At 40.1% G+C, this 27,160-nt stretch overlaps 2 protein-coding genes across 3 annotated transcripts in view; one reads left to right on the top strand and one right to left on the bottom strand.

The window, feature by feature from the left end:
- The first annotated feature begins 11,181 nt into the window (after positions 1–11,181).
- Positions 11,182–18,135, top strand: CRYBA1 (crystallin beta A1). The gene is made up of 6 exons (XM_049859599.1): positions 11,182–11,212; positions 12,664–12,728; positions 13,801–13,919; positions 15,296–15,437; positions 17,106–17,248; positions 17,988–18,135. Exons 1-6 carry the CDS (start codon positions 11,182–11,184, stop codon positions 18,133–18,135), a joined length of 648 nt encoding a protein of 215 aa, XP_049715556.1.
- A 907-nt stretch (positions 18,136–19,042) lies between these two features.
- The window catches only part of NUFIP2 (nuclear FMR1 interacting protein 2), a 28,942-nt gene continuing 20,824 nt past the window's right edge, over positions 19,043–27,160 (bottom strand). Inside the window, exon 5 of one of the 2 annotated variants that reach the window (XM_049859598.1) lies at positions 19,043–27,142. The gene's annotated coding sequence lies outside the window, so the exon portion shown is untranslated. The other variant, XM_049859597.1, reaches the window with a different exon arrangement.

Below are 27,160 nucleotides of genomic sequence, written 5' to 3'. Positions count from 1 at the left end.
TCCCGATAGAAATTCATATATATGTTAATCAAAAACATATGCAAGAATGTTCATATCAATACTGTTTATAAGAGCCTCAAAGTGGAAACTACATGAGAGAGTCTATTAACGTTGGAATGGATTAAAATACTACGGTATTTTCATAGAATAGGATACTATGCGGCCATGAGAATGAACAAACTACAACTTTCTGCAATGATATGGGTGACACTCATAAACATAATGATGAGGGAAGGAAGCCCGACGCTGAAGAGTACATACTGTATGATTCTATTTATATAATATAAAAAATAGTCGAAATTAATGGATGCTATTAGAAGTTGGAATAGTGACTACCTTTCTGAGGAGAGTAGTCACTTGAGGGGCATGAGGAGACTTCTTCTGGGCTGTCAGTAGTGCTTTGCAAAAATTCATCAGACTGTTCAACTGATGATTTGTGCACTTTTCTAGAAGTATATTAAACTACAATAAAAAGTTTACATAACAAACTATTGGTGGGTCTCCAATTGCCAGTCACAGAATACACTCAGGACTTGCTTATCACAAGTTGAAGCTCAGAGTCCTATAGGGTATCAGAATCAGGAATTTAATGCTCCTCTGGGGATGGGAGATGTGGTCTCAGGCCCATGAGCTGGAGCCAAGTTTTCTGTTCAAAGCCAAGAGCCGAAAGGATTGTTTTGTAGGTAAAACAGATTCTAGAAAAAGCTGTGCCATTTGCCTGTGGATCACAGCAAGAGAGCTAGTTATCTGCCTGGAGTCTGTGGGTGGAAAAATCAGAACCCCAAGACTATGTCAAGCATAGACGTGGAGCCGGAGCACACACTAGATTTGCTGTTAGAGAACTTCAGTCCAAGAAATTAGTAAAAACTGACCCAACCGTGGTGAAACTAATAGAATTCTTACATAGAAAAACACAAAATAACCCTCATAGGAATTCCTCCAAAACCTAGAGAATGAGCAAGACCCTGTGCCCTAAAAATATCATGGGGGGAAATAAGAGATTTGAAAAAAAAAAATTCTAGAAATGAAAAACATGTAGACATTTAGGTGTTTTAAACAAAACTTAATAGAGAGATTAAATAATTAAATAGATCCAGCTATAGAGTGAATTAATGTCTTGGAAGACAGACAAGGAGAAATCATTCAGGATGTCATACAAAGAGATAGGGAAATAGAAAATTTTTAAAGAGAGAAAAAAAGACATGGTATATAGAACGAGAAGCTTCATAGGAGTTCAGGGGAAAAACATAACAACAATGGGAGTAAGGCAGTGCATGAAGAGGTAATTCTCTAGAACTGAAGAAAGACATGAGTTTCCCAAATGAAGAAGCACAAGCCCTGAAAGAATAAAACCAAATTCATATTTAAGATACCCTTGTGGAACTGTAGAACATCAGAGAAAAAGACATAATCTTAAAGGCTATAAAGAGAACAGACAGGCTACCTACATAGGAATAATAATCAGACTGATAGTGGATTTTTCATCATTGCAGAAGTTTCCGGAAAACAGTTGGATGATATCATCAAACTGCTAAGTGTCAATCAAGAATTTTATGTCTAGCTAAACTTACATTCATAAGTAAGGGTGAAACAAAGTTGTTTTCAGACATACGAAGATTAACAAAGTTAATTACTTATAGATAACGTAAAAATGGCATGGAGGCAGCGTCTGACCTCCTCTAACTTCACAAAGGGGAAGAAGAATCAAGATCAACAGCCCAAAGCTGATTTCTATGAGGCAGAGGTTGGACATGCCTCCTCTCTCTGCCATCTTTACCAATTCTGACACCAACTGTCCCTCCCGCGGTACTCTCTACTTCTCTGCTGAGTTCAATAATTCATTGCAATGGCCACGCAGAACTCACAGACAGTACTCATGGTTACGGGGTTTATCAGGAGCGTAACAGATTACAATTCAGGTTCTGGAACACTCAGGATACAGTTCTTCCATCAGGACAGCCTCTTCTCAGCAGTGCCCACAGGCATGCCTCTCTCTGGTGCCTATGTCTCTGCCCTGCTTGGTCAAGTGTTCCAAAGCTCTTTTAGCTCTGCTGATAAGCATCCGAGGCCTACTCCGCCAGTAAGCCCCAGCCTGAAGGCACTTAGCTGTAGTTCCACGGGTCAGCAAACCTAGCTTCAAGAAGTATCCAGAGGCACCCTACTCCTCCAGCAAGCCTCCTGCCCAAAGGCACACAGCTTTCCTGCTCTGTAGGCTAGGAAGCCCACCTTGCCATCTCCTGCTGGTCTCTCCTACCGCCATTTCTCTGCTACCTCTTCTTGCCTCTTAAGTGTTACAGCTCTCTCTTTCTCAATCTCGGTCTCCTGGTTCCAGGAGCTTCTTGGTACAGGGATCCCAGGTTCAAAGAACACACTCTGCTCTTGGCTCTTTTTCCTTGGTGGTAGTGGGTTCCTTTCTTTCCGCCTCTGGGATGGCTCATTTTAAGCCTAGTAGAATGCCAAAACTGACCAATCCCTTCCTTAGGGTTCTATGTACCTTATTTGCATAATCCCTTTCAATCATTGTGTATGAGTCACAAAGACCATGGTTAGAAGGGCCATATTAAGTCATTTGTTGCACTGTAAGATATTTGCTTAAAGAGCTATTAAAGGATGTAAAAAGAAGACAAATTCAGAAGGAAGGAGTGAATCGCAAGAAGGAATGGTAAGTAAATAAATTAATAAATCTAAATGAGTATCAATTACTAAAAAATAAAATAAACGGTAATGTAGAAGATAGTAGAGAGTTCAGAATCAAGATCTTTATCTTGTCCAGAAGGATACAGACACTGAATACATTAAAAATTACTAAATGCATAATCATTAAAATACTAGAAATAGAATGCATACTTTTCAAGCCAATGGAGTGGGAAAAAAGAGAATAGAAAAGCTCAATGAGAAGGCAGAAATGGAGAGGGAGAAACACAGAAAATCATATTTATAAAACACGAAGTAAGATTATAGCTTATTGTATATTTATACTGTGGAATACTATAAACCAAACCAAACCAAACCCATTGCTGTTGAGTCAATTCTGACACGTAACAACACCATAGGACAGAGTAGAACTGCTCCAGAGGGTTTCCAAGGAGTGTTTGGTGGATTCGAACAGCCAACCTTTTGGTTAGCAGTGGTAGCTCTTATCCTCTGTACCACCAGTGGAATACTATACAGCCCATAAAATGATTGAACATGATCTGTATGAGTCATTAAGAATAAATTTAAAAAAACACAATGTTGAGGGAAAAATGATTTTCAGGATTTATATGTATCATGTGCATCATGTACAATTTACATGGACATCATTTATGTACATTTTCCAAAACACACAAAAACTATATATTTTTGTTGTTGTTGAAAATATATACAACAAAAATATATCAATTCAACAGTTTCTACATATACCGTTTTCTAAGTTGTTCCTTCGCCATTAATGTAAATTCACTGTCCCCTAAGGTTCCTATTTAATCTTTCAAGTTGCTGTTCTCGATTTGATCCTATATAGCTAGTACTTAAAAAAGCATAATGTTCAAGGCACACATTTTTTACTAGTTAAGCTAAACTATTTATTTAGTTTTAAGAAGACTTGAGGGGATATTTTTGATTTAAGGTTTTAAGATTATCTCAGGGCAATAGTTTCAGGGGTTCATCCAATTTCATGGCTCCAGGAAGTCTGGTGTCCATGAGAATTTGAAATTCTGGTTGGTATTTTCTCTCTCTTCATCAGGATTCTTCTATAGAATCTTTGATCAAAATGTTCAGTAATGGTAGCTGGACACCATCCCCCTGCTCTCATAGCAAAGGAGGTAGTTGTTCACGGAGGCAGTTAGCCACACGTTCCATATCTTCCTTCTGTTCTTGATGTTCTATCTTCCTCTGTTTCTCCAGATGAATAGAGACCAATTGTGCGTTGGATGGCCACTTGCAAGCGTTTAAGACCCGAGACACTACCCAACGAACTAGGAGGTAGAGCAGAAGCACTGAACAAGTTATTAGGCCAATTAAACTGGGCTGTCCCATGAAGCCATGACCCTAAACTTCCAAACCAAAAAACAAAATCCCATGATGATTTTGGTTGTACATAAACAGCCTCAACAGCTACTTTTGCCCGTTCAACTTTTTACAGGTGTACAACTTTTGACAGAAATTACAATAATCAGCTGTGCAAACTTTCCCTTAATCAATACAATATTTACATCACCCACTAACTCCACCTTCCCCCCTCCCTCCTGCTCCTGGTAACCACTAATAAACTTTGGTCTCTGTACATTTGCCTGTTCTTGTATTTTTATATATTGACTTCTTTCACTCAGCATAATGCCTTCCAGCTCCATCCATATTGTAACATGTATCGATACTTCATTTCTCCTACTAGCTGTGTAGTATTCAGTTTGTATGTATGCACCACATTTTGTTTCTCCATTCTTCTGTTGATGGGCATTTAATATATTTTTATAAGCATGTAGTAAAAATAGACAAGCATAGATAGGAAGCATTCGTCCGACCTTCAGGATAGTGGTTGCCTCCGAGTAGAGGGAGAGGTGAACAAGAGAGGAGAAAAGTACAAATGAATCTTCAATTGTACCTGTAAGGTAACATTTCTTTAAAAAAAAAAAAAAAACCTGAAGCAAATATGACAAAATGTTAATCTTTGTTAATTCTGGCCAGTAAGGCATGAAGTTAAGATAACTAGAGGCTACTTGAAAATTCTTCCTTGCTCTTTACAAAACTACAGGAACCCAGTCCCTCTCTCTTCTGATGGATGTGAACAATGAAACACGCAGTCCCAACAGCTACTTGGCAAACATCTAACAATCATGAAAGAAAGCAACCTGCCTTAGAATGAAGCCAACACTGAGGTCAATGAAGAGAGCTGGAAAAAACCTGGGTCATTGAAACATCACTGGCCTGACGCCTACCTTATTGCATTATTTTCTGCTAAGTGAACTAAATAATTTCCTAATTGTCTAAGCCAGTTTGAATTAAGTTTTTTATTAGTTGCAACCAATTTTATAACAACTCATACAATGGGGATGGAGAAGTGGGGACATATAGAACTATTCCAAAAAAAAACCTGTTGATGTTGAATCGATTCTGACTCATAGTGATCCTACAGGACAGAGTAGAACTGCCCTGTAGGGATTCCAGTGAGTGCCTGGTGGATTTGAACTAAAATTCAGTCAAAGGTTTGATACGGTAGTGAGAAAGAGAGAGGTGTCAAGGTTGATTCCCAGATTTTGGGCCTGGGTAACTAGATAGGTGGTGGTGTTGTCTCTGAGGCAGAGAAAATTGTGAGTAGGGACAACAACTTGACTATGTTGGGTTTGAGGAATATGTTGGAAGTCATCTAACTCAATTCTCAAATCTGAAGTTGAAGATAGGAGTCTGAATGTGAAATATAGATTTGAGAGTCATCAGTCATCATTGTATGTGGTCGCTGAAGTCTTGAGAGTAGATAAGATTACTAAGGAGAGTACAGAATGAGAAAAGAGGGCCAAGAAGAGACCCCGAGAAACATTTAAGGAGCAGGAAGGGGAAAAGCAACAGATGAAGAAGATCTAGGAGGAGCAACAGAAAGTGGTGACTTGGAAGTAAAGGGAAACGAGTGCTTCTAATGAAGGAAACGTTCGATGGGTCGCATAGTGTAGAGATGCCACATACACGAAAAACTGAAAAGAGTCCATTGGCTTTGGCAATATGAAAGTCACTGGTCTCTCTTGCCAAAGAATTTTGAGAAGAGTGTCAAGGACAGAAATAAGATTGCCATTACTGAAGAGTGAATGGGAGGTGAGGACTTTCATATAGTCACTATTCTTTTGGGGCTGTGGTTGAACATTCTAATTTAAAATTGAGACTCTTTTGTGATTTAAGGTAATCATCCAACTTTTTAGTTACTTAAAAGTGGCCAGAAAATTCACATTTTCATACAAGGTCAGGGAGAGAAACTGTCCTCAATGAAAAGACATAAAGGGGCGAAGGAGATGAAAATAAAGTTGCTTTTAGGGCCACTCCCTGTGAGTCATGTTTGTTAATACAAGTGAGGGGTGAGAGACTCTTATAAGCCACATGGTAAAGAACACAGATTTTGAAACCAAAGAGAATTGAGTTTGAAGTTGGCCTCTGTCACTTCCTGCCTGCGTGACCTCAGATGAGTAACATAAGCATTCCGTGTATGTTTTCTCGACTGTAAAATGGAGTTAGTAAATTGTACCTCAAGGGTTATTTGGGAAAATTAAATAAGATAAAATATTTGGGAAACATTTAAAAACATATTTGTTCTCTTCCAGTCTCCTCTTGTGGGATGTTGTGAGGTGGTTCGTAGGCCTGGGTATGCCAAGGAAGACTTCCTGGAAGAGGTGACCTCTATGCTATCTTTTCCAAAGGACAAAAAAGAAGCAAATTAGTAGAACGGGTGTTATAGGATGCTCCAGGCAAAGAGGGAAGGAGACTAGGGTTGGCAGATAAAATACAGGATTCTCAGTTAAATTTCAGTAACAGATAAACAGCAAATAATTTTGAATAAAAATGTTTGGGATCTACTAATACTAAAAATATCCATTGTTTGTATGAAACTCATATTTTACTGGGTGTCCTGTATTTTTACTTGTTAAATCTGGCAACCCTAAATGAGACAGAGAGATGGGCTGCTTGGCTATAGTGAAGAGAGTGGACTGAGCATCACCCAGTGAGACAAATCCCACCCTTGTTCATAGGGTTCTAGATAAGAAAAAAGGACTAAGCTTCAGTATTGAGAAATTTAATTACCGCAAATTGAATCAAAATGCTCTGAAGCCAGTTACACACAGGGGAAGCAGATGAGTGAGGGAGGCTGGGCCCTCAAGATGACAGCACTCCTGGAGCAGGTGGCATCCACTTGTCCCTGGAAGCAGAGGAATGGATGACCTCAGAAAGTACTCAGAAAGAGTGTGAGGCTCAAGATGCCTCCCAACTTCTCCCGTCGTACTTGCTCTGTAGCCTTCCCCAGCCCAGCCAGGCCGGGTCTCCCCATCTCTTTAAAGAGATAGCAAGGGACAGGGCAAAAACCGGTCTCCCAGCAGCATCGCCTTGTGTGGGAGGGAGCACCGCCTGAGTGCTGACGGGGCCCTTTGCTTTGTGCCCATCATGCTTATTCCCAAACAAACCGAAGTGCTGCTCAAACGCCTCGCCAGCCCCATTGTGCTCTGACCACAAAGTGCTGAGTCCAAGGGCTGCCCTGGCCCCATGACCTCACCTCTTTCCCTGCTGGCCTTACCCTGTGAGGCTCCCCAGGTCCAAAGGCAAGGCCAAGAGGCTCAAGCCATCCATAAAATTCTATGGAGCTACTGTGCTTGGCTTGGAGCCCAAGTGTTGGGGAGCACAAGGTTCAAATTGCGCAGGTAACACCTCGGGGGGTTGCCACATTCCCCTTAACGTCAGTCATCACCCCTAAATCTAACAGCCCATCCCACTGGGCAGCTGTTACCCAACCTGCTTGTGCAATGAGTGAATGCGTTCATTTCAAGTTTGCACTCCATATCCTCAGTGCATCAGTGCTCTTCAGAAAACGACACTGACGGAATCCGCTGCCAAAATTGAATAAAGAAAACTGCTGGGAAAAATAAAAATTGCATGAATGTGTTTTTTTTCAGATTCCAAAACAACTTTTTAAAAATCTGATAAATATTTCTAAACTCTTTGCTGCTTGCTCCCACTTGTCTCTACAAGAACCTGGTACAAGATGGTATCTGATTTGGCACAATTAATGAGAACCGACTCGACGGCACTGGGTATCGTTTATTGAGTTTTTACTGAGTGCCCAACACTGCCCTGAACACTTTTATCTCTTTCATCTGACAACAATAGGTAAGGTAAGTATTATCATTGGACTTCGTGCCGGAGAGGCAGAGTTGCCCGTAGGAAAGAATATGGGCTTTGGAGTCAGACAGACATGCATTTAGGTCTCTGCTGAATTCCCCAGGTGATTTAACTTGGCCTCTCAGAACCTCAGCTAACTTACCTGTAAGATGATCATAATAATGGCCTACTTCATAGTTCTGTTGTGAGGATTAAGCGGGAGACTGTCTGGTTCACAGCAAACGCTCAGTACGCTGTAATTATTATTATTAAGGATGAACAGGAGAGACCCAAACCCAGCTTGGAAAAAAGAATTAGAAGCTGGTCACTCCCTTCACTCCATGCCTGGAGTAGCTCTCCCCTAACTTTCCTGGCAAGAGATGAGGGTGGAAGCTGGACCTCCAAAGCCATGACAAATGTGGGTGCAGGTGAACCAACAGTTCTAGACAATGTCAGTGGGGGAATCCTCTAGAACTTGGTTAAAAACAATATCTAAGTGGTATTTAGAAAACACGGTAGTTAGCGCTGTAGATCTAAGAATCCGTTTAAAACTTTCAGCGACTTAAGGTGGTTGAACAAAGTACAGCCAGAATGCTCCTTAGAAGTGAGAATGGTAAGACTTCATCTCGTGTACTTTGGAGGGACATCATGCTTGGTAAAGTAGAGGGTCAGCAAAAAAGAGGAAGACCCTTAGCGAGATGGGCTGACACAGTGGCTGCAACAATGGGCTCAACATAGCAATGATTGTGAGGATGGTACAAGACCAGGCAACATTTCATTCTGTTGTACACAGGGTCGCTGTGAGGCAGAATCGACCCAACAGCACCTAACAACAACAACAACAAGGAATGTTTGGTGGATACTTGTAAACTGTTTGCACAATAACCTTGATATCTCCCCTCCACGATGGTTTTGTGCATGTGTGTTTGGGCTTTTCCATCAAACATAAAAGCCCCACTTTTCTGCAAAAGTAAAAGATTAGCTAAATCAGTCTTCATTGTACTAACAATCCAGAAGGGTATAAAGCGCCAAAATTAAGCTGCTGAAAGTATTTGAAACGCAAACAGCACAAGCAGGCAAGTTGTGGCAATCTCTCTCCAAGGCTCCCAAAGGGCCTCTTAGTCAAATTTCATTTTGCCTCAGCCCTACCTCCTTCTACACCTGGCCAGCCTGCAGCCCCCAGTCACTCTCCCCTAACCCTCCCAAGGAAAGATGCTGGCAGCAACCTGGAGCCTGCCCACAGAGGCCAAGGTAAAGGGGCTGAGCTCAGTTGGGCACTCCTAGCATTAAAGACAACTACAGTTTCCTCTTTGCCCCAGATAAAGCCCAGTCATAGGATATCATTCTTCCGTGCGTTCATTCATTCAAAAACTATTTATTGAGCTAGAAGTTACGCCCAGAGCCGAAGATGTAATGACAAACAAGGCAGATGAGGCTCCAACCCTTATAGAGTACAGAGTCTAAGGGAAGAGGCAGGTAATTAAATAATCCATTCCTTTATTTTCAAAAATAACTTTGTTTTAATAGAAAATATATTCACATTGTTCAAAAAAAATTATAGAAAAATGGACTGTGAAAAGTCTCATCCTACACATTAGCGTTCCCCTCTTCGGAGGCCAATATTTCTAGTTTCTAAAATAATTTCTATAGCAGGATCAATTCAATAATTGGAGAAGTACAGGGTGCCATGAGGGCGCATTACAGGTGTATATCTAAACCAGTCCAGGTGTTAGGAAATGAATGAATGAATGACCAACCAAATAAGTATGTCCCTAAGAGCCCAATTCTGGAGAATGAAGAAAAGATACAGAGAAGGAAAAGGGAGGAGGAACCCCCAGCTGTGGGCAACTGGTACCTTAAGCCCTTGCACAGTCACTAGTCGGCCAGAGCCTGCCATGATCCCCAGGGTGACTCTGTCCCTTGCCAGCCATTGATCCAATTAATCAGATAGTATATTCCTGGGGTGGCGTGCTTCGCTGGGCATCAGACGCCCATGTCTGAAATGTTCTGTGCAAATCTGCAAATACTTGTGTATATACCAGTCCCCATCCCCCGATTTTTGGTTCTGAGGAAAGGGTGCCTCAGTCAAACTTGGGTCACAGCCTTGAGGTATTGGCAGGGAAGAACTTTTTTATAGAAAGTTTCTTTCTCTCTCCAAGCTGCTATGAGATTTTCTATACTGTCCCCAAAAGAGTAGGGTGAGAAGTATCAGTAAAGCTACAATATGTCAGGTGGATATGCTTATCTCCTTTTTTGAGGTTGAGAGAGGCTGAGTGACTTGCTCCAAGTCACCCAGCCAGGGGAGCTAGGACTTGAACCCACATTTACCTGGCTGAAGCCCTCCACATCCACTGTACCACCCTGCCTCTCACAGTGATGCTTGAACAACACATCCTTTTCTTCAGGGATCCTGGGGAGGCCCACAGTTTCCCTTCACCACCCTAAGTGCCCCGAACTCCTATGGAGAAGTCATTTTATCCATTAGGGTACTACAGCCACAGAACCTTGGGCTTATGGGATTTCCAATTTTTTTTTTTTTTTTCTAAAGCAATATATTTGGAAGAAAGGCCTGGCGATCTACTTCTGAAAAATCAGCCACTGAAAACCCTACGGAGCACAGTTCTACTCTGATGCATATGGGGTCGCCATGAGTTGGAATTGACATGACAGCAACTGGTAAAACAATATATTTAAAACCCCAAAAGATTTCTTGGCTCCAAAATTTCAGAAGAAAACTGCAAAATTAAAATAAATGAATGTTTAATAAAATAGCTAGAGACTCGTGCCTACCAGTCAACTGCAACTGAATCCAACTCTTACATAATTATATATAAATATAGTATAATCAAGTATAAAAAAAAAATATAAGTCCTAAGAATGCAGTGAACCATTTTTTTTCCTGTAGTTTAGAACTACAATAATCCGTTTACACTTTTTTAAACAAGAAACTATATTCCATATAGGCAGTGAGGTGTATTTTGACGTGGTTGATAAAAAATGGGGCCTCCCAAGGTCTTAGGAAGGCCCTGGTGTGGTGAGAAACTTGGAGAAGAAGAAGGGACAAGTCTTCACCAAAGACAGCCCCTGTCCTCACTCCCGCTGCTCCAAGGATAAGACCACAGCAGCCAAGGCCTCTATCAGCCAGCCTTGCCCACAGCCACAGGGGCCTCTCTGGATTTCTGTATCCCTAGTTTAAACAAAGGCTCCCAAGGGTGAATAGCCTGCAGGCTGAGCCACCAAAGCTCCGGGGATCAGGGGGAACAAAGGTGGAGGGAAAGCAGAGTGCTGACAGGGCCAGAGGCCACTGGTTGCAGGCCTATAAGAAGGAGGCTGCAGAGGACGTGGCACCAGATGGAGACCCAGGCTGTGCAGCAGGAGCTGGGTGAGTAAGGTCCCAAGGGGTGTTCTTGCCCTTCCTTGCCTTCCCCCTACAGACACACCCAGGAGGGGACTCAGTTTTCCTCCTTGTGGTCAGAGCTTTCTAGGATGGCAAGAGAACAGTGGGTGAACTCTGGAAGGAGGCAGCCTCCTCCTCTTGCCACCCCAAAAGAAGTCACTTATATGGGAATAACCATTGCCCCAGCAACCATGACTGCGGGCAGTAGGATGTGGAGCCCCACAAAGGGAGCTGACTCCTGGGGCACAGGGAGAAGGTGTAAGGGACAGGAGCTGGGCAATGTTGCTTATTCAGAGGCTCAGAATGAAAAAAACGTACTGCAGAGTCTACAAGCATCAGGCCCTGGGCCTGATACCACCCAACGGGGAAAGCTGTTAGAGGCATCCTGAGTCAAGAAACCTGATGCATACCTTCCTATCCTCCCTTTCTCCTTCCCTCTCTTCTTCCTTTACTTGCTTCCTCCCTTCTTCCTCTTCTTCCTCCCTCCCTTCCTACTTTCCTCCTGACCTCCTTTCCTTTATTCTTCCAGTCATCTTTTCTGTCTACCTAACCTCTGTGAGCCTCAGTATTCTCACCTATAAAATGGGGATAATGATAGTACTTACCTTATAAGCTTGTTGTGAAGATTAAATGCATTAATACATCAAAAGCACTTAGAACAGTGCCTGGGATAGAGTGAGCCATTGTTAAGTGCTATTTATTACTACTCTCTTTGTTTTCTCACTTTCCATCAGTAAGTCTTTTTCACCATTTCCCTTCCCCTAACAGGTGCTATGGGTGACTGGTCCAGGTCCTGCCATTGAAATGGGCAACCAGGACGTAGTCAGTAACAGATCAGTACTGTGAGGAGTGCTAGAAATGAGGGAGAAAGCTAGCTGCTGCAGGCTGCGGAAGGCAGGAAAGTCTCTCTGAACAGGAGAAGCCAGGGCTGAGTAGGTCTTAAAAGATAGAGAAGCAGGAAGGAATGGTAGCATGATTCTGCAGAGCCCCGGTCAGCTTGAAGGCTGTGAGAAGCCAGGTGAGGGTAAGACCGTGAGGGTAAGACTACGGAGGGTCAGAGCCTAGGCTGCCCTTGAATTGAGGATGGGGTAGGAGTTGCTGGCTGTGTGGTCAAGCAAATGAGGGGTCTAGACTAGATGGTTGCCGAGAAGTCTGTGAGCCTGAGGCAATACTGCCACCTGTAGGGAGTGTCTGTAGGCAGGTGCAAGGACAGGAAACTACATTTATCAGGTTACAATGCTTGTGCAGTGTTTTACCTGCATTATTGCCTCTAGTCCTTACAATAACCCTGCATGTAGAGTTTTACAGATGGAAACACGGAAGTTTAGCTAATGAACAGCAGAGCCAATATTCCAACCAGTCTGTATATTGCACTTCAAACCTGCTCCCTCCCCGATTCTAGAGACGATGTCACTGGTGTGTGTTCTGTCTTCCAGAAACCCTTCCAACCACCAAGATGGCTCAGACCAACCCCATGCCAGGGTCCATAGGGCCATGGAAGGTAAGCCCACCCTATAAACATGGAAATTTGAGGAATGGAGATTCAACACAGCAGGGGGTTAAATACTGCTACAGAGTAGACCAAAGGGCTGTAGTGCAGCTTGCTTTTCCATGACAGAGTGATCAACCAATAAAATACTACTGTTTGTAGAGGCGGGATTCCCCCGAGGTGCAGACACTGTTCAAGGAAGGATCTCTCAGGAGGCCCCTTGTTGGGACATAGGAAAGATGACCCTAGAAGCCTATGATGGGTGGGAGGTGATATTTAGTTTCCTAGGTCAACTGTCTGACACAATGATAAACTCACTTTAAAATAAAGCAGTCCAGAGAGGATTGTGCCCATGGAGAAACTGGGGATCCAGAAATGAAGAGAAATTTACCACCAGATCCCAAATAAGTAATAGGGTTGAGGTCTCCTACTCCCAACCTGAAGCTGGTTCCAGCCATTGGCTGAAGGGGCTGATCCTCAGGCTTTTCACTATTTTCCCCTCATACTGCATCTCTGTCCTCCTCATTGGATCAACTCTGAGGACAGTTCACAGCTTTAGGAGTGGTCTCTGTCCTCTGACCAGGTCCAAGAGCTAAGTTCTAGTTCAAGGAATAAAGAGGGTTCATCACAACTGTCCCTTTACACTTTAGGCTTCTATAGTGGGTGTGGCTAGAAAAGCTAAGGAACAAAGGGAGTTCCTGAGTGTCCTAGGATCCTGGCCTCTGGGTCACACTTACACAGGAAATGTGAAATGTGAGTCCACATGGCTAAAACCACCAAATTCTTGGTCTGTTCACTGGGTAGCTACGTCCCTGGCAGATCATTCTATAAACCATTCCCCTCATACCTCATCACTAGCCTGGACACGTGAATATCACCAACCAGTGGTGTTAACTCAAATCCCTTCCTACCCTGTCTATACTGGAAAAAAACTTATCAGGCCAACATATGACCCTGAGCATCCTGGGCTGCAACTGGTGACAGAAAACACAGGGTCAGACATAAGTAAACTGTTGACTTGGGCCTCTGTTCTTCTTTGTTCTACCAAGTTCTAGCTCTCTTGCCCCATTCAATCCCATTTCAGATAACCATCTATGACCAGGAGAATTTCCAGGGCAAGAGGATGGAGTTCACCAGCTCCTGCCCAAATGTCTCTGAGCGCAATTTTGATAATGTCCGGTCTCTCAAGGTGGAATGTGGCGCGTGAGTATGGACTTCAGCATGTAACCATAAGAGTGGAGATAGCGGAAGAAAGATGTTTCCCCAGACTCTAATTGTTTCTGGGAGAGAAGCCTCCATACTGAAGTAATCTCAAAAGAAATCACTACATGTATAATTTACCAACCCGAAGTTAGGAGTGTAAGGTTCTTAGTGGCTTGGTATTGGGAGGAGATTAAAGAAGTATATACCATGGATGGGGCAGTGACAGTAATCAGACCTGTGCTTCTAGAGGCCATGGGTTGCTACCTATGATTCCCTCAGAACAGCCACAGGACTCTTCAGTTTTCTTGCCTGCAGAGAATAAAAGGGTAGAGAGAAAACCGTCAGGCTGCAGGCCTCTTTGCTGTTAATGTCCTCCTGCATGTCTCAGACCAGACCAGCCAGCTAATTTCACTAAAAGGACACCCAATCCCATGACTCAAAAGCCACATTAGTTGCTACTCCGTTTTCTGGGGGCTTCTTGTTGACGGTTAATGTCTTCGGTGAGGGAGACACCTCTCGTCTTTGTCCTTGGCTCTTTGCTCTTCTGACTTTGCAAAGTCAAGGCCTTTATCATCAGCCTGAAAACATAAAGGGAAAGGACTCTCCTTTGGCCTTGGCAGAGCTGGCTTTGCATGTGGATAGTTTCCCGTGAGTTGCACACCACCAAAGCTTTTCAACCCTTTAGAAGGAGTAACACTGTAAGGTGTCATCAGCACCTGAGACCTGATTGTGAAAATTTGATCTGAGGTGTTTCAATAAATAAGGTGTAGGTATGGAGCAGCAGGAAGAACTCACAAAGTGACAAGGAAACAAGAGACAATAATCGATCAACTACCCATTTGTCCCCTTCCTTGGGAAGAAGCCAACAGTTTTGGCTAGAGCCAATGCAATAGCCACTAGATCCTGAACTTGGAGCTCCAAGTACGGAATGGGGTGACTTGGAGAGAAAAAATATACATTTAGAGTGACCTAATACATTTCTTCAGAATCTTTTAGTGGTTAGTCCCAAAACAAATACCACTTTTATAAACCTGCTTACATGGCTGCCAGCTCATTCCGTACCTCTTCTGATAAATTTATTACCTCATGGTGGCGTAGTGGTTAAGTGCTACGGCTGCAAACCAAAGGGTGGGCAGTTTGAATCCGCCAGGCGCTCCTTGGAAACTCTGTGGGGCAGTTCTACTCTGTCCTAGAGTTGCTATAGGGTCGCTATGAGTCGGTATCGGCTCGACGGCACTGGGTTTGGGTTGTTGGTTTTTTTTAAGGCTTTTTGGGATTTACTTTTTACACCACTATCATCTAAAAGAAAAGATGTCTTCTCCCTGAGGCCATGTAGGCTCCGAACATCCTGGACAATGACTACCTATCTTTGGCAGCTGGATTGGTTATGAGCACACCAGCTTCTGTGGACAACAGTTTATACTGGAGAGAGGAGAATACCCTCGCTGGGATGCCTGGAGCGGGAGTAATGCCTACCACGTCGAGCGTCTCATGTCCTTCCGCCCCATCTGTTCAGCTGTGAGTCTCTGGAATTTCCAACTGTGTGTGCATGTGGGGAATGGGAAAACAGAAGGTGCGGGCAGACTGACATTTAAGTTACTTCTCATCAGTTAGGCTGAAAGGTAGCAGCACAGAGGACAAAAGTAAAAAAGAAAACATTGCTCCCCTCCTTCTCCAGGCCTGCCATTTGATTTTTCTCTACCAGATGGCATTTTCCTTAAAACAAGCTAAACGAAAGGGCCTTCTTATAGGTAGGTGGCAGGAAATGGAGACTCAAGAATCCAGATCTTCAAAAGTGCTGTAGGACAACTAGTGAGAGCACTTACTATGGAAAAAGTAAATCCTTGACTGCACAAAACAGGGGAATGCTGAGATAGCCCCAGTAAATGAGAATGACCGAAGAAAAAGAAATAGGCAAGTCTTCAGTATCTCTGCTCTGATTCCTAGTTTTAACACTAAGCACTACCCAGTAATGCATTAAAAAAAAAGTCTTTGGAAGAGTTCAAGTGGAAGCAGGATGTCCTTCAGGCATGTGTTGAAGTCTAGAAGTGATTTTCATCTCACTTTAACTTTTTTTTAAATCAAGGTATAATTTACATACAGTAAAATGCACAGATCTTAAGTATACATTCATTGAGTCTTGAAAAATATGTACACCCATGTAACAACACACTAACCAGACGTAACAATTCCATCACTTCTTAAAGCTTTGGTTCCAATTTTTCCCCAACCATCACCAGGGTTAGTTTTGCCTGTTTTTGAACTTCAGACTAGTCTCTGCTTTCTTAATGCTTGTGTAGTATTCTATTTCATGTAAACACAACTTAATTCAACCAATTCCCTACTGGCCATTTAGGTTATTTCCAACATATACCTACACAGGTAGTCCCCGCTTAACGATGTCGTAATTCGGCTCTGACACAAGTCGAATACCTTTTTTTTTCTAGTTTTCACTATTGCTTTTTATTGTCAGTATCTTTATAGATCCTACCTTTGTCTTTGGGGGCTGGGGACATTACATCTGAGAATGATAGCATCAGTAAATTATGTGTTGCAACACTGTATATAAATTTTTTTTTTGCAACATTGTAGGTAGTATATATTACTAAAGATGTACCAAAAAAATTTGGTGGTAAGTCGTATAGTTTTACTATAAATATGTATATATTTTATCTCTCACACACACACGCATATGTAAAACTGGGCTTACTTTTTCTATTAACTCATGGAATCTCTTTCCACATTAAAAAAGAAAAAAACCAAACCTGTTGCCGTTAAGTCGATTCCTACTCATAGCAACCCTATAGGACAGAGTAGCAGCCATAGCTCTAAACCACTACTACACCATCAGGGTTTCCACATTAGTGAATATTAACCCCTTGGCTGGCTGTGTGTTGCCAAGTATTTTCTCCAGCTGTCATATTTTCTTCATTGGTCTTTTGTTGTTCCAAAGTATAAAATCAGTTATTTGTACATTTTAAATGTTACATTAAATTGGATTAAGGATTATGGGTTATTTTTTCTTATAAATTTCTGTATCGCCTCAATCTCTTTACAATGATCATGTACTTCCTTTCTTAAACTGGGAATATTTCCAGTTTGAATAATACACAGCAATTAAAGAATTAAGGTTTAACAGCCAAAACACTGGTACTATTTGACTTTTTTTTAATTTATGGATTACAGAACCACAAGGAGTCTAAAATTACCATCTTTGAGAAAGAAAACTTCATTGGGCGCCAGTGGGAGATCTGTGATGATTACCCCTCTTTACAAGCGATGGGCTGGTTCAACAACGAAGTTGGTTCCATGAAGATACAATGTGGGGCGTAAGTGCAAAAACAGGGTTTGGAGCAATTTCAAAGTAACTCCTCCAAGTGTGTATCTTGTGAATATTAATACATCATTGGGTCATATTCTATCAAGATTTTATACACTGCAATCATACTGGTATGGATGTCACATTCTAGTCATGTTGAATCTCAAATTCCTGGCACCAACTACCACTCAAATTTTGTTATTTCTCCACCATTCTTCTATGGCAACATTTGTCTTTTTTTTCTTCCCCACTCATTCTCTTTCCTGGAGTCTTCAAAGTTGTATTTTTAGCAAAAATAAATAGGATCCAAGAAACATAGGAAAGTAGGTTTTTTCAGAATTAATCAGTTGTCTTTAAAAGCACATAGAGCCGCTTGTGGTTGCGAGTGGATCAGCATTAACTAATTGTAGCATGTAAGACCGCTGGTGGCACAACAGTTAGTGCTCGGCTGCTAACCCAAAGGTTGGTGGTTTGAACCCACCAGCCAATCCACAGGAGAAAGATGTGACAGCCTCAGCCTACTGGGCAGTTCCACCCTGTCCTACAGGGTCACTATGATTCAGAATTGACTCAAGGACAGCAAGTTTTTTTTTTAGCCATATCATGCCTGGCACATTTAGGATGACTGTCTTCTAAGCCTAAACGCATCATTATACAGACTGTGTTGCGGAGATGGCTCAGGTTTTGGGGTGTTGACCAGGCTCCCTACTTGTTTTAATAATCTATTTATTGTGCTTTGGATTTCTCAGTTGGGTGTGCTACCAGTATCCTGGATACCGTGGGTATCAGTATATCTTGGAATGTGACCATCATGGAGGAGACTATAAACACTGGAGAGAGTGGGGTTCTCACGCCCAGACTTCCCAGATTCAATCGATTCGCCGTATCCAACAATAGTGGATTAAAAGCACCAAGTAAGAGAATTCCTCAAGCGTGAGACCTTGCTAAGCACTAACTTTGAATGAGTTTTATGTTCTGCTCAGATACTGCTTCCAAATGTTAGCTGCTGAAATCAATAAATGTCATTTAAGAAAAACTTTGTAGGCTGCATTAACTAGCATGCTTTACACAAATCACACTTAGATGGCTGAGACTTTTGCAAGACAAGTTTTAATAAGATCCCAAACTCCCTTGTGTCCTTGCACATCACTCTTACCAGGTCAAATCAAATGTTATCAGAACTTACAGTGACACACGCACTTTTGGTGAATGTCTTTTTTCTCCACTTCCTCCTTTTCCTCTTACCTCAAGTCTTCAAATACTCATTAGCAAAGACAAACAACGTCCAAGAAATACAAAGTAGGTTAATGGTCCAGAGTTAATTATTTGTGTTTACAGGCACAGAGAGTTGCTGAGGTTGCAGCTGGTTGTTAATGTCAGTATTGATTCCCCCCCCTCCACCTTGTGACAAATCCCCTAGGCAAACCTAAGAAGTTTCTCATATGTGTACTGCCAGATATATTTTTTTACATAAAGCTATGGATAAACCAAGAATCTCGGCAACTTAACATTCTAGTTACTTAACTGCTTAAGCTCAATTTTGGTTTATTTCAAATGAAGAGCAATGAAGCTCAATGTTCTGCCAAAAAAAAGCTGCTCTCACATCTGTTTTAATGAAGACACTATTTTCTAAACACCTGAGCAACCCCTATAATTAAAAAAAAAAAACTACATGACACATCACCACATTTAGAACTGAAATTCTTTGTTCATCTGATCCTTTGAAAAAGATTAACATCAAAATCACAGTTTAGTTTTCAGCAATTTTTGCAATTAAAGACAAAGGATAACACAAACATCTCAGAAACTTTAAAATTTTTATTCAACAATGTACACTTATTCTCTTAATTTGATCTACAAATTTCTCAAGTTTTTTTTCTGATAAAATAAGTAAATCTGTGTATGGTTGTCGAGTGTTTGTAGTTTATATTTTTAAACACTGAACATGAAGTAAGACATCAATAAAGGAAGATCACGTAACTGACACTTCCTCAGAATCCATGACATCAGATACAACTAGGGCAAATACCTAAGCATTTAGCAAAAAGGGAACTTTCTGGTCACTGGTCTTTTATCTAGAAAAGGTTCATCTTTATGACTGGGCAAAACAAACATTAAGACTTTTTGGGGGGGGGGGCGGGGAGGGAAGGAGAAGCATCCTCTAACATTGTAGTCCACTAGCTTTCCTTTCCCGCAGATTAAGAGGTAACTCAGCTCCTAACTGCCTATGCACACAAGACAAATTACTGTGCTCCTACAGTATCTTCTAAGGCTGAACTTAAGTGAACTACTGACAGATGCCCAAGGGTAGCCACAGCCATCTAAGACAATGTGCTTGCTACACTCCTGCACTTCTGCCTCGTAAGGCCATGCGTTACTAGTCAACTTTTGACTCTTGAATAGTAGACTATTTAGTTTTTAATTGTCACTATCAGTGAAGATAGAGAAGGAAGGGTTTTGCTGTGTTTTTAAAGTCAGCAACATACACCAAGAGCGTACTTGATGAAGTAATCCTCTTTTATATATAAGAAAAGCTTTAAATTGAAATATTTCTTTTACTACTAGGAGCATGGGGAAGATACTTTAAGTGGTAACTTCTACTTCTACTTAAACTTCCTAGCCTCTCCTACAATGGTACTGAAGAGATTACAAAACAATCTTAAAAGATGACCTGACAAAAACTGGCTAGCACATCTACACAATCTTCTAAGTACACATACCTGTGAAGTAAAGCTATTTAGTTCACGCGGGCTGCAGAGAATTCAAAAAAATGCACCCAATTTCTAAACTTGTTCTAATCAACTTGGGCAATTTTAAAGATACACACTGTCTGTAAGATAACCTGTGCTTTGATTTTTTAACAACTGAATCATTCTAATCAAGTCAATCATTCAGTAAACCACATTTGTTAAAGCAATAAAGCTATTCTACCTTTACACCAGCTTTAAGACATCATAGTCACAGAGCTCCATGGGGCAAACAAACGTCCTTCCTTCATTTCAACTTGAATTACTTCCCATTTCTATTTGATCAAATAAACCGACATTTTGCTGAGGAAGGAACAGCATCCAATGGTTTGTAAAGCTGGTATGAACTGCCCTGTTTCAAGAAAAGCCCTTTAATAGATACAAGGTCTCATTTGAACTGAAGCTTATTAAAATAGGTGCCAGTTTTCCTTTTTCTTTTTTTAGTTCTATGGATGAGCTAATCCAGAACTTAATTTTGAGCAATGTTTCCAAAAGATGGTAAAACTAAGAACAGCAAAGTAAGAGCAGATAGGTCACTTTTGGTAATGACACACAAATTAAATTACAAACATGTGCATAGCTTTATTCATCTACTTAGAACTAACCTTTCGACGGAGCTTCGGCAAAATTTTAGTGTGCAAAATGCATTTCTAAAAGATAATGCAAGCAAAGCATTTCACATTTACACTGGCAGGAAATACAGAGAAACTAACAAGTCACATTAGGGAGAGTAGATTTTTTAATAACAAGAATTGCACAGTTCATTAATTTTAGACAATTGTTGCAGACACAGATATTTATGCAAGGTGCTTTAACAATAAAAAATTTAAAGTTGGATAAGAGCTGATAACTTGGATCGTAGCTCACATAGAATTCCAAATTAAAGTTGATTCCATTCATCTCCCTAGATTTTGCAAACAATAGTTTTCATAACACTTTTTTTTTTGTAACACTAAAGGAGATAGCAAGCTGAAATTATTTTCCGAAGTACACAAGAAATGGTGTCATTATTTTACTTCAAGAAGGTGCTGAGGGGGGAGGGAAAGGGAGTGAAGAATCCTTTTACTATTTCCCACTACACAACAGCCACTAATAGACTAAAAACAAAAAATTAAACTACAAAAAAAAGTGAATCACTTCCCCAGTTTATAAAATAGTTCCAGTTTGTGACAAGATCTTTAACAGAGAGCACCAGTTGGGCAACAGAATAAGCATTTCATACTGCAAGAAAACTAGTGAGGTGGTAAGAACCATCAACTATCTCAGACATTACTACATGGCCTTTCCAATTTTTTTTTTTTTTTTTTTAAATATACATGCAAGGCACATTGATATAAAAATAGATCTCTGGCCAAGATATATTAAATAAGCAAATTAAAATTTTGGCTTTGCAGTATTGGCATCATCAAAATATAACCAGATAGCTTTGGACCACACATCTTTCTCACATTCCTCCACCCCATTTGGTGTCCTCCCTCCCCCCGACCCAGTTATTCTGGGTTCAATCTCCTTCAAGTTTGGGTATGTGCTTGAGAAACGATTTTCCTCTTGTCAAGTAGCATTTCTACTATACTTACTTTTCCTTTGTTGTAAAAATATACAAGAGAAGCAGAATAGTAGGAGTTTTGATTTGATTAAACTAAATCTGATAGGCTTGGGGCAGCATTATTTCTCTTCTGTACACAAACACAAAAATAAGACCCCAGCTTACATGGTAGACAATTGTTTTCTTTCAAAAAAAGATCAGCAACAAACCAAAGGTCCTACTTCCTTTAAGCCTTTCTTTCCTATTCCTTTTTGAGGCAGAGAGAGGGAGTAATAGAAACAAAGATATAAAAGATTTTCAGTAGTAAGAGACATTTTTAAGGCCCAAAAGTGTAACATTGACAGAATTTTTATTTTCCTAAGTTATTGTTCATGATAGGCCAATAACAACAATGGGTTAATTAGTTCTACTGATTCCCTCCCTAAGAGAATTTCAAAATTCATTCACTTTTGTTAGTGGCTGTGCTAAAGGAAAGGTATCAAAGCAACCTAAACAGGTATGGTATATAGTCATGTAAAAAGTGCATCACAGTCTTGATTTTCAGTTACTCTTAGCAGCAGGATTAATCCAAGACAGAAAACAGTTGAATTTTCATTCTAAAAATGCAACAATACTTAATGAAACGTATTCAAGATCATGAAAGGATCCTCCTCTAAAGAGGATATATGAAACAGACTAAGACAAACTAAAGGCATTCATATTTACATATTAAAACCACTTTTGTTAACACCAAATTTTTACATCTAGCAGAAGAAATGTATATTAAGAATAAAGCAGACGTTCCTAAAGCAGTATGCATTTTTGGAGCTTTTGTTTAGCACCTGAGAAAAAAAAAAGAACATGGAAAGCTATATAATTTACCTCAAGTTGGTCTGTTGGTCTGCAGAGTACAACTGTGATATACGATAAAGTGAGACTGAACTGGAAAATAAATGTTTGTAGCTATTTTAATAAGGCTGTAGAAAAAGGATATCGAAGTATTACAAAATGGCTAACTATAGACATAAAATTTTCTGGATAAACAGGGAAGTCTGAATCAGCAATCCCATTCCATGTGAGGAAGGCTGTTTCATAGGTTGCTAGCCCGTAACTGCCATTTAACACTCCCAGTAACCCAAAGCACTATAACATTTGTGCCTCACTGGGAGTTTTTATTACACAGACAACCTAAAACTCTATTCGTAGATTTCTGGCACCCAACTACTTTAAGACCTTTTCTTGAGTAGCAAACAGTGTGAAATTTAAAACTCAGCAAAGCGGTGCTTCTGAGTGGAGCCAATGATTCTTCAGTCTTTCAACCAACCCAGGGTGGTCTTGGTTCTCACACATTTCAACAGGCTGGTGGTGTATGTTTAAACGAAACCTTTTAAGATACAAAGCAGAAGCCCATCTTCTACACTCTAAAAGAATCCTGGTGCTGTCAATTAGTTACATTAATAAAAACAACATTGCTACTAAGAACTAACGTTAACCTCTCTGCCTGTGTAAACTTATAGCAGCTATTTATGCTTCTAGTCTTGTTGCCTGAACCCTCCCTTTTAAACAAATTATCAATACCTGGGGTTGAGGGGGCGGAGATGAGCAATTCCTGCAGCCTATCCTTTAGAAGTTACAAGTAAACCTACTAAGAACATGACCCTATCACAATCTACCCCAACTGGTGCAGCATCAACAAACCTGACCATAAAAACTACTGTCCATGATATATGTATATTTTTCCCACAACAGCTTGTCTGCTCTGCACAATCAGCATTAAGTATATATGAGAGATCATGTGTTATTTGAGAACATAGCCCAATCAATGGTTTAACTATACCTATAAATTCTTGGAAACTGGACTTTCTCTGAAGGAGAAAGTCCAATTCCTTGCCTGTGGCCAATTGGTACATGACATACAAATTTCACCCTAAATGGCTTTTTTATGCTTAAGTTTACATCAATTATAACAAAAGGCAAAAAATAAACCATTAGATATCTCTGATGTGAGTCAGCAACAAGCCTAAAAACCAACTATGAAACTACCACTGCTATGCAATGTTTTGGGAAGAAACACATTTTGCATTGTAGACAACTCCCATAGTAGGGGCTTGTCTTATTTTCCCTAAAAACTGTTATTTGTAAAGAAAGATGCAGCACTTTTTCTCCTTTATAAAGTTTTTATACATTGTGAGTGATGACTAGGTAAGCAGATAATTAAGGACAGCAAAATTCTAAAGACAGAGAGGACATCTCTCGAGACATTTATTTCAAAAAGTTTTTAACAAATTCCTAGTTATTGGCTATCCCCTTCCAGAAGCAGAGGCGGAGGAAGGGCTACTATAGATGGAGTAAATACAATTATGTAAAGGTTCCTTACTAAGAAGGTTAGAGGAAACGCTATGCAAATAACTTCAGAAAAGTGGGGGTGAATACAGAGAAAGATAAATACACCCTGTCTTTTGTGGGGAGGGGAGATTATTCAAGACAAGGAGTGGTATGTGACATAGAAGCCTACAATCAAGGTAAGGTTTAAAAAGAAATCTTCACCCATAATTAGTATCTTCATAGCTATTAAAAAAATAGGTCATGATTTCATTCTCAGTGCCATTTCCCAAATACTACCCTTTTAAGGATTAAAACCACCTGACTTTTATTCTGTGTAATGAAAACAAATGGCACAAAATAAATACAAGTTCATTCTCTGAATACTAATGTCTTACATTCATTTACTTCCTAATTTTTATTACCTCCCTCTTTCCCACACATACACAAGCACTCAACATACATACACACAGACACACACACCTTTTTCAGTCTTTATAATGGAGGGATGTTAAAAAAAAATCCCCTCTAGACTGTATTTGGTTTATGCTACAGTACTAATACTCTGAGTTGAAGGAAAATTCTTTATATCCAACAATAACACATCAATGTTATTTAAATGTGCTAAACTAATCACAGCTGAAGTTTGTTTAGAAGGTTCCACAAAAATAATCAGAAAACAGATCAACTCTTTAAGATTTTTTTTTTTTAATAAGTGCTCTGTAAGGAATTGTGTGAGGACCTAAGGAGAAAGATTTTGACAAGTGTTACAAAACAGCACAAAGGAGATTTGTCCCAAAACCTGCTTGTACCTAGGCAATTAAGTCCATTAACCCAATGCCCCCAAAATACTGACAATTAATATGATGGGGCAGTAGGGTTCCCAGAAAGTTAAAGAGACAGTCCTAACTATATACCTCTAACCATACAATCAAGGAAACTTCAGTGGAAATTAAGTGAAACGTTGCATTATTTTATTTATAAGTGAGACTCTGAAAAACCTTTGGGCAGACAGAGAAGGAATAAATTCTTTTTGACTTCTCTGAATATGGAGGCCTGAGGGATATGGAAGGGAAGTAGTAGGAAAGCCCAAGTTTTTACTAAAGTTTTGTTATTTTTTATTAAGTAAGTGTTGCTTCTAAACTTCTAAAAAAACCAATTCAAATGGGGGCTGTTTTTCTTTCTTTTTTTTTTTTTAAATATATATTCATTCAACCTCCGTATGTCACAAACCCAGAAAGTTTCCTGTGAGTTGTGAGCCAGAAGAGCTTTAAAATTCCAGGCAAGCAAAATGGATGTTGGGAAAAAAAAAAGAATCTGGCCCTAAGGCGACAAATGGTTTACACAAGGCAACTGAACACACAGCAGAACTTTAAAACCTATAAAACAAACTGGAGCCTTTTTTTCCCCTTTAATCTTTTTTTTTTTTTTAACTTTAAAAATTTCTTTTTATTTAAAAAAACACAGAAACACAGACTTCTTTCACTTCAGTATATGGTATGTCGCATTTTCCAGTTTGTTCAATGCTTTAAAGCTCAAGGATGCCTCTGCTTTCAGTTGTACATGGGCCTGAAGCATCCTAGCTTTTGGCAAGCAGGCAGGAGACTCAACAAAAATCAAAATAAGAACAAGGCAGACTAAATGCAGGGCACATCTGTAAACATATTATACATTTGAAAATTACAATATCAGTAAAAGTGATACAGTTTACAGGTGAAATGAAACTATCTGGAACTGGCCTACCACAAGTTTCTGAACCTGGACTGATACAATAAGTTATATATATTATGTATAAAAAGTTTTGTTTACATCAAGTGGAATTGGCAATCCATGCTTATACTTTAAAAATCTAAGCAGGGCAGAAATCCAGACTAAAAAGATATTTTAATTTCTCTATCTATGTTGAGTCCAACAGCTTCTTTCATGAACTATTTGTTAAAAACCTCAAATAATCAACAGAACAAGAAAACCCATTCATACTAGTCTCTCAAAACTGGACATTTCTTAAGCAGGCGGGTAGAGCAAAACCAGTTACTTTCTCCCCCAAATACCCTGGGGGATACAATCGACTTTATTAGAAGACTACACCTCATATAAAATGCCCTGCTATCTCAACCTGTATTTGACCTACATTAATACACTAATTTCTCTGTGTGTGATGTGATATTATGTCAGGCCAGAGAACTTGTTTTTATCCACTAACATCACCCAATCTTAAATTGGACCCTTAGTTTCTGCACACACAAAAAATTTATTTTAGCATGCTACACGCAAGCTGCAGTGCACCAGGATGGCAATGTGATGATAGGACAGGGCTTTGCTCTTCTCTGCCCGAAAGAAAAATTTCCAGAATTTCACATTATTTTTTCCTTAAAAAAACCCATTTTGCTCTAGTAATAAAATATATTTATAAAGATATCATTAGAAGCTAAAAAGCTCAGAAGTACAGTTTGCATGAAAACACCTTCTATAAGCAGGGTTTATTACCCCCTCACTGGCTAAAAACATGAAAAGTTTTAGTCTTCATGGGCTTTTTTCTTCTTAAGATTTTTCTGAGAAATTAAAAGGGAAAGAATTTACAGAAAGATGTTATAGTTTCTCTTCAGGTGTTTGATGAAAACCAAGGAGAACAGCACATTTAGTGTTACTGACATAGAGCAAGTCTGGAGCACCTACAGTTGAAAAGCAGAGTATGTTTTTGCTCCCAGTTATACAATTACATTAAAAGATGGGAACAAAGGGTTTTTTTTCCCCCCATTATTAAATATTTAAGCTTGTTCTGCAAATTTTCTTTAAAATGACACTCATGGATTCTTCAGTTGTAAAAGTCCAATGTGTAACCAAAGCCAAGTGACTATGTACCACCAACCATTCCAGAATTGTAGAACTTTAATGCCCTCCCCTACCCCCACCGCACCAAAAAAATAAAAGGAAAGAAAGAAAAGTATTTCCCCAACACCCCACAGAGGCCGAGCTTAACTCCTGGCAAGACATGCAAATCATATTCGCTAAAAAAAAAAAAAAAAAAAATATACCCCTGCAAACGTCAAGGCATTTATCCAGCATTCTCGCAGGGTTCAAAGGAAAACCAAAAGATCAAGGGAGGAGTGGGGAAGATGTTGAATCATTCTGGGCTCCCCGTGATTAGTGTACCACTTTAGTCACAGAACAAGATACAGAGATCTTTTTAAGTGGATGTGCCTTTCCAGTGGGTCATTTGTTGCCCAGGTTGATGACAGCAGGAACTTTAGAACCACGCTTGTTTAGTCTGTATTCATTAATCACTTGCATTCACTCTTAAAAACAATATCTAACAAAAGAGGGGAGG

The sequence above is a fragment of the Elephas maximus genome, chromosome 19 (genome assembly GCF_024166365.1).
Source record: "Elephas maximus indicus isolate mEleMax1 chromosome 19, mEleMax1 primary haplotype, whole genome shotgun sequence".
Taxonomy (NCBI): Eukaryota; Metazoa; Chordata; class Mammalia; order Proboscidea; family Elephantidae; genus Elephas; species Elephas maximus.
Note: the sequence above shows the minus strand (reverse complement) of the source record. Positions and strands in the feature narration are given on the sequence as shown.

Coding starts and splice junctions, on each gene's coding strand:
- CRYBA1 (XM_049859599.1), top strand. CDS start 11,182: ATGGAGACCCAGGCTGTGCAGCAGGAGCTGG. Junction 11,213..12,663: donor GGCTGTGCAGCAGGAGCTGG/GTGAGTAAGGTC, acceptor TCTGTCTTCCAG/AAACCCTTCCAACCACCAAG. Junction 17,249..17,987: donor ATGAAGATACAATGTGGGGC/GTAAGTGCAAAA, acceptor TGGATTTCTCAG/TTGGGTGTGCTACCAGTATC.